This window comes from Diachasma alloeum, unplaced genomic scaffold (genome assembly GCF_001412515.2).
Source record: "Diachasma alloeum isolate Michigan unplaced genomic scaffold, Dall2.0 Dall_scaffold_01234, whole genome shotgun sequence".
NCBI classification, from domain to species: domain Eukaryota; kingdom Metazoa; phylum Arthropoda; class Insecta; order Hymenoptera; family Braconidae; genus Diachasma; species Diachasma alloeum.
In genome coordinates this window covers 2,679-9,086 of record NW_021681343.1, presented here as the reverse complement: position 1 = coordinate 9,086, position 6,408 = coordinate 2,679, and the positions used below count along the sequence as shown (strand labels likewise).

The following is a 6,408-nucleotide window of genomic DNA, read 5'->3' as shown; positions in this document are numbered from 1 at the left end:
AAAAAAAAAAAATTGAAAAATAAAAATTTGTCGGCTAGATTCATGGACTATCTTGATTAATTAATTAAAAAAGACTCATTGACTCTTAAACGTTAAAAAGGGGTGTACAATGACCTGCTAACGAATTACAAACGATTCGATAGGGTCATTTGTTTGAAAATATTTTCTTGTCGGCTAATAGTATACTGCTTGTTTGCTCGCGTATTCTGAGGAATCGGATTACAGTTCGGCCTCCTGGTCTCTATTCTTCATGCCTGACTTCTCTGTATTCTCCAAGGTCGCTGCCAGCGACCCGCAGGGCTCATTTCCGTTTCCATGATTACTGTCGCTGGCTTCCATCTCAAGTCTCTGATTGGACAGATCCGAAATATCGAAACATGTGTTCCCCGCCACTTGAATAATGTTTTTTTATAAATAATTGGGTCTATTACCGAGACTCGGTTATATTTTACCATTGATTACCATTGAATTCGGCAGAAGAGGAATCATTTATTTTTTGAAAAACTTTAAAAACCCCCTTGACATCATGGGGTAGTCGAAGAAAAATTTATTTTGTTTAATGAAAGTATATCAAATAATTAAAAACCTTGCACCACCATTTTCCATCAATTCCGGAGCTATATTAAATTGATTTTTTTAGGGGTCTACCTTGCTGGTTTTCGAATACTACCTTTAAATTACACACCCTACAACAATTCAAATGTTGAAGTGACCTCTACTTCCTGTGCAGAATAAAATAGATTGATTGCGCAAGAGAGGATTTTTTTCAGAAGAGTGGGGACGAAAAGGGTCGTTCTCTCGTTCGTCGGCCACTGCGTGTGATATTACATCGATTTATTTCCTCGTCTTTTACGTAAAATCCGCAGTACGTGGGATACGAGCGAGTAAATTCACCACAGCACCATGGCTCAACTATCGCTACGTCTGGCTGCATCTGTAGCAAAATTATTACCAAATGCCACAGTTCAGGTAACAACCTAAACACATTGATTTATTCTCATACGACATTTCCGCAGTATTGCTCCTCGACAGTACTGTGGGTGCCGACATTTTTTCTCGGAGTGACCGGTCTCTTCTTACTCATTTAACATTTCTGGACATGTTATCCTGGCGACACACGTCATTCCAATGCTAAATTCATGAAAATAATTTGTTTGTTTCATGCTTTCACAAGTATTTCCATCGATGTCGCTTGAAGTTTTATTACATAAACAGAATCCGAGACGAGTTATGTAATACATAGCATAAATTCTATCAAGATTCGATGATTGAAATGTTTCTTATAGGTACATTGGCCTGCAAGCGCACTCGCTGCTCGCAAGTATCATGTCAGTTGTAGCAGAAGATCAGCGGAAATTTCTGCCATCCTGGAGGAACGTATCCTAGGATCCGCCCCAAAGGTATTAAAATATTTATTGATAGACATTCATTGAAATTGCTTGTTCTTACTTTTCTTCACTTTTTCTTATCAGGCTAACCTCGAAGAAACTGGTCGTGTCTTGAGTATTGGTGACGGTATTGCTCGTGTTTATGGCCTCAAGAATATTCAAGCCGACGAGATGGTGGAGTTCAGCTCGGGTCTTAAGGGTATGGCCTTGAATTTGGAGCCTGACAACGTTGGTATTGTCGTATTTGGTAATGACAGACACATCATGGAGGGTGACATTGTCAAGCGTACCGGTGCTATCGTTGATGTGCCAGTTGGTGATGAACTTCTTGGGCGTGTTGTTGACGCTCTTGGAAATCCAATTGATGGAAAAGGGCCATTGGGTGCAAAGCAGAGGTTCCGTATTGGTACCAAAGCACCTGGTATTATCCCACGGTATGGAAGAGCGCGCTCCGCCTGTCAGTAAAACTTGCAGGACAATTCCAATCAGATCTCATCCGTTTTCTCTTTTAGATAAAATTTCAACACTAGTCAATAAACTCTTAAAATTCGTAGCACATATCAATTAACAATGAAAAGTCTGGATTGAGTTTAATGGATTTTCTCGATTTTCAGAGAATCGGTCAGAGAGCCCATGCAGACCGGTATCAAAGCTGTGGACTCGTTGGTACCAATTGGTCGAGGTCAACGTGAGTTGATCATTGGCGACAGGCAGACTGGAAAAACCGCTCTGGCCATCGACACCATCATCAATCAGAAGCGTTTCAACGATGCTGGTGAGGAGAAAAAGAAGCTCTATTGTATCTATGTTGCCATTGGACAAAAGAGATCTACTGTCGCTCAAATTGTGAAGCGATTGACAGACAGCGGTGCTATTAACTACACAATCATTGTTTCCGCTACTGCATCTGATGCTGCACCCCTACAGTATTTGGCACCATACTCCGGGTGTGCCATGGGTGAATTCTTCAGAGATAATGGCAAGCACGCACTTATTATCTACGACGATTTATCCAAACAAGCTGTTGCCTACCGTCAAATGTCCCTGCTATTGCGACGACCACCAGGTCGTGAGGCCTACCCTGGTGATGTTTTCTACCTTCACTCACGTCTTCTCGAACGTGCTGCCAAAATGAATCAGTCACTTGGTGGCGGATCACTTACTGCTCTGCCGATCATTGAGACTCAGGCCGGTGACGTATCAGCATACATTCCCACCAATGTCATCTCCATTACTGACGGACAAATTTTCTTGGAGACTGAGCTTTTCTACAAGGGTATTCGGCCAGCTATCAACGTCGGTCTTTCGGTATCACGTGTCGGTTCAGCGGCTCAAACTAAAGCCATGAAGCAAGTTGCTGGTTCCATGAAACTTGAGCTTGCCCAGTACCGTGAGGTCGCTGCTTTTGCACAGTTCGGTTCTGACTTGGACGCTGCTACCCAGCAGCTTCTCAGCCGTGGTGTCCGACTTACTGAACTGCTCAAACAGGGGCAATACGGTAATATTCAATCTATTTTGGACAGGGAAAAGTATTTTTCTAAACTGTTTTGGAATTGAAAAACAAATACCATGTTTTCGGAAATGAATCTCTTCAACTATTTTTGTTCTCTTTCAAAATTGAAACTATTTGTGTACCGCAATAAAAACTCAGCAATAATTTTTTTATCCATGATTTTTCAAGAGGCTTTCGTGCGAAATTCAATACCATTAGTAACTTATCAAGATTCATATCAACCAAATTATTTTTGATTACTGATTTATTTCTGTTTTTCTTGCAGTGCCTATGGCTATTGAAGAACAAGTAGCAGTTATTTACTGCGGTGTACGTGGGTATCTGGACAAAATGGACCCAACAAAGATCACTGCCTTTGAAAAGGAATTCCTCGCACACATCAGGTGATTTGAAGTATAACTGTATGGAGAATAGTGAGTCAATAATTATCGTAACATTGGCAATATTTGTTGATTTCATTTCAGGGCATCCCACAAGGATCTCACCGCTACCATTGCCAAGGAAAATGTCATCAGCGAAGCATCTGATGCTAAGCTCAAGAAAATTGTCACTGATTTTCTTGCTTCGTTCAACGCGTAAATCTACTATGTTCTACTCAAAATTGTGTCTAATAGATAGCTGTTATACGGAAGAAAAGACAAGGAAAGATGCAATGCTGAGCCCGCCATAGGTCGACTTCAGTATCCATGTTGACAGGAATCATCAATTATATGCGTTTGTTAGTCAAGAAAACATTCTCAGCAGTTTCCCGACATTTTCAGATAAACATAAGCAAAACGTGATTTGAGTAATAAGTGAAATTTAAATGAAGAAAAACTCGATAGTCATGACGATAAACATAATGTGGATATAACACGCGTTTATCTTTAATAAAGGTGTATCACCTCATTTTGTTAAAATGTTATTTTATTGTATTTCAGTCATTGTATATACAATCAAATAATTCGAAAGCCGCATCAATAAAATGAAAATAAAATTGAAGATCTTGGAGACAACAGGAAAAAAAGATTATATCTTCAACTTTTATTCTTTCATCTGTTTTATACCAGGTACAACAATAAGATTTAATTTTCTTTTGTCAATCTGAATTGATTTCAGTGCTTTTGTTATAATTCCAGTAGCCACTGTACTCCTGTTTTCACGAATGGTGAAAGACTGTCCCTCTATAATCGGCATTCGTTTCACAAGAGTCAAATTGGTTGCACATTGTTCGCCTGGCATCAACATCTTAGTATTACCATCTAATTTCAAATCAAATCTGCATTGCACTGTCCACGTTGCACTATAAATAGGTGTACAGTGTCCGTTGGCCTAGAATGAGAAAATAACAATAACACCAGAAAATATACGATATTGCAGTATTAATACTTACCGGAAGCGGCCGATGTCTTCCACCCTCAGATGTATCTAAGAGATATAGCTGTGCTTCAAAATGATTACTGGAGACGAGAGAATTTTTCTGGCAGAGCATCATTCCGCGGCATATATTTTGATACTTAATACCTCTCAATAAAACTCCTATGTTTTCTCCTGCCATAGCTTGAGGTACGCTCTTCTTAAAAATCTATGCAAGTAATATATTTATATGACTCAATTTCGGTAAATGTAAATGTTTTTATCGACCGTAGAAATTAATCAATGAATGGTTATAATTAGCCTGAAAAGCGCAATGACAATCATAACTTTCAGTGATTGCAGCCTGTTTTGAGGCAAAAACACATAATCTCAGAATAATTTAGGACTAAGTTCTGTAGTTTCTGTTCCTTGGGAGAATATCAATAAACTGCGCCATTCAAACTCATTGAAAATATAACACAAAAAAATGTTAAAATTTCGGTGTATACCTGAATATCTGAAATACTTGTTTTTGCATCATTATTGAAACCGAGTAAATCGGCACTATCGTTTTTCTTTATTATTCCCCTTTTGAGAGTTCCAACAACAACAGTTCCTCTCCCGGGTACATTGAAGATATTGTCAATTGGTAACAGAAATGGTGATTTGTAATCTCTGACTGGTGTAGGCACATAATTGTCAACAGCATCCATCAATCTCTTAATTGAATCGACACCGTAATGAGATTTTTCGCTGTTGAGGGCCGATAATGCTGAGCCCCTAACAACTGGGGTGGCACATCCATCGAAACCAGTATTGGTTAAGAGCTCTCTGACTTCAATTTCCACCAGGTCTAATAATTCTTCATCCACCAGGTCCGCCTGAAAGCTGTTTTGTCAGTGTTCATTGTTCAAATCGACAGAATAATATGAAGTTACTTATAATTTTATATTTATTTAAAAAATTGGTCAACACAGAACTATTCTTTTCTTGATCTTGATACTTTATTGGAAGAAAAATAGTTTACCTTATTAATAAAGACAACAATGTGATTAACACCCAATTGTTTAGCTAAATAAAGATGTTCTCGAGTCTGTGGCATAGTCCCATCATCAGAAGCCACGACCAAAATTGCTCCATCCATTTGTGATGCTCCGCTAATCATATTTTTGATAAAATCAGCATGACCAGGGCAATCTGTATGAGCATATCTTCTCAATTTTGTTGAATAACCAACGTGTGCAATATTTATCGTAATGCCCCTTGCTTTCTCCTCGGGGGCTCTATCAATCTCATCAAATGGTACATATTTGCAAGTTTTTAATTCTTCAGATAATACTTTCGTTATTGCCGCTGTTAATGTTGTTTTGCCATGATCTACATGACCAATCGTTCCGATGTTACAAATTTCCTCTCCCGCATTCTTCTCTTTGCTGGAGAAATATCTCCTTGATGGCCCCTCAAATTTTCGAAAGATCGAACCACGAGGTAATGTTACAAACCTCTGAAGCAGCAAACAAGATGTTCGATTCATTGTGACAAGAGAAACATTGGACTAAATGATCAATGATTAATTCCGTATGACAAGTGTCTTTAAATCATTTTTCAATACACCCATCACCTGAAAATTTACTATTTATTAATCCGAAACACCTGGGAAGAACTTAATCAGTCTCACCTTTGATGGAGAAAACTGTTATTTGTTTTTTATTATTATTAATAATAAGTTCCAACTTGAATTAATAAATGTTAATATTGCCCAAAGAGTATGGGCTAAAGTTGAGGCTCAGTTTTCCAGTCCAGGGGCAGGTGACAGAGATAATAGGGGAAATTGCTCAGGCTTATGGGAACTGTTCAAACAGAATTTCATAGCGGTGGCGCACATGAACTAATCGAGAGGCCGGCTCTGTGGGTAAAGAAATTTTCATCTATTACCATGGAAACAGTCGATAACAGGGAAGCGTTCCCAATCTTAAATCCAACATGAAACCTCCTTTGCATTCACTCATCCGCTGGATTATCCCATTTTCGTTCATACAACTTCTTATTGTCTTAATTTGTAAATTAGTTGATCATAAAGGAGAGGGGGAGAAGGAATTATGAAGTCATGAGCGAAAGAGGATCATTTATTTGAATTTCTATATAACTAGATCTTTAATAAAAAAAAAAAAA

At 38.5% G+C, this 6,408-nt stretch overlaps 2 protein-coding genes across 2 annotated transcripts; one reads left to right on the top strand and one right to left on the bottom strand.

Annotated features, from left to right (window-relative positions):
- The first annotated feature begins 766 nt into the window (after window positions 1-766).
- Window positions 767-3,912, top strand: LOC107046238 (ATP synthase subunit alpha, mitochondrial). Its single transcript, XM_015268816.2, has 6 exons — window positions 767-969; window positions 1,287-1,400; window positions 1,473-1,822; window positions 2,003-2,886; window positions 3,167-3,284; window positions 3,366-3,912. The coding sequence occupies exons 1-6, from the start codon at window positions 904-906 to the stop codon at window positions 3,478-3,480; spliced, it is 1,647 nt and encodes a 548-aa protein (XP_015124302.1). The 5' UTR covers window positions 767-903; the 3' UTR covers window positions 3,481-3,912.
- LOC107046239 (elongation factor Tu) lies at window positions 3,377-6,039 on the bottom strand. The gene is made up of 5 exons (XM_015268817.2): window positions 5,915-6,039; window positions 5,264-5,857; window positions 4,746-5,117; window positions 4,274-4,465; window positions 3,377-4,212 (listed from the first exon to the last, which is right to left on the bottom strand). The coding sequence occupies exons 2-5, from the start codon at window positions 5,768-5,770 to the stop codon at window positions 3,925-3,927; spliced, it is 1,359 nt and encodes a 452-aa protein (XP_015124303.1). The 5' UTR covers window positions 5,771-5,857; window positions 5,915-6,039; the 3' UTR covers window positions 3,377-3,924.
- Between the last annotated feature and the right edge of the window lie 369 nt (window positions 6,040-6,408).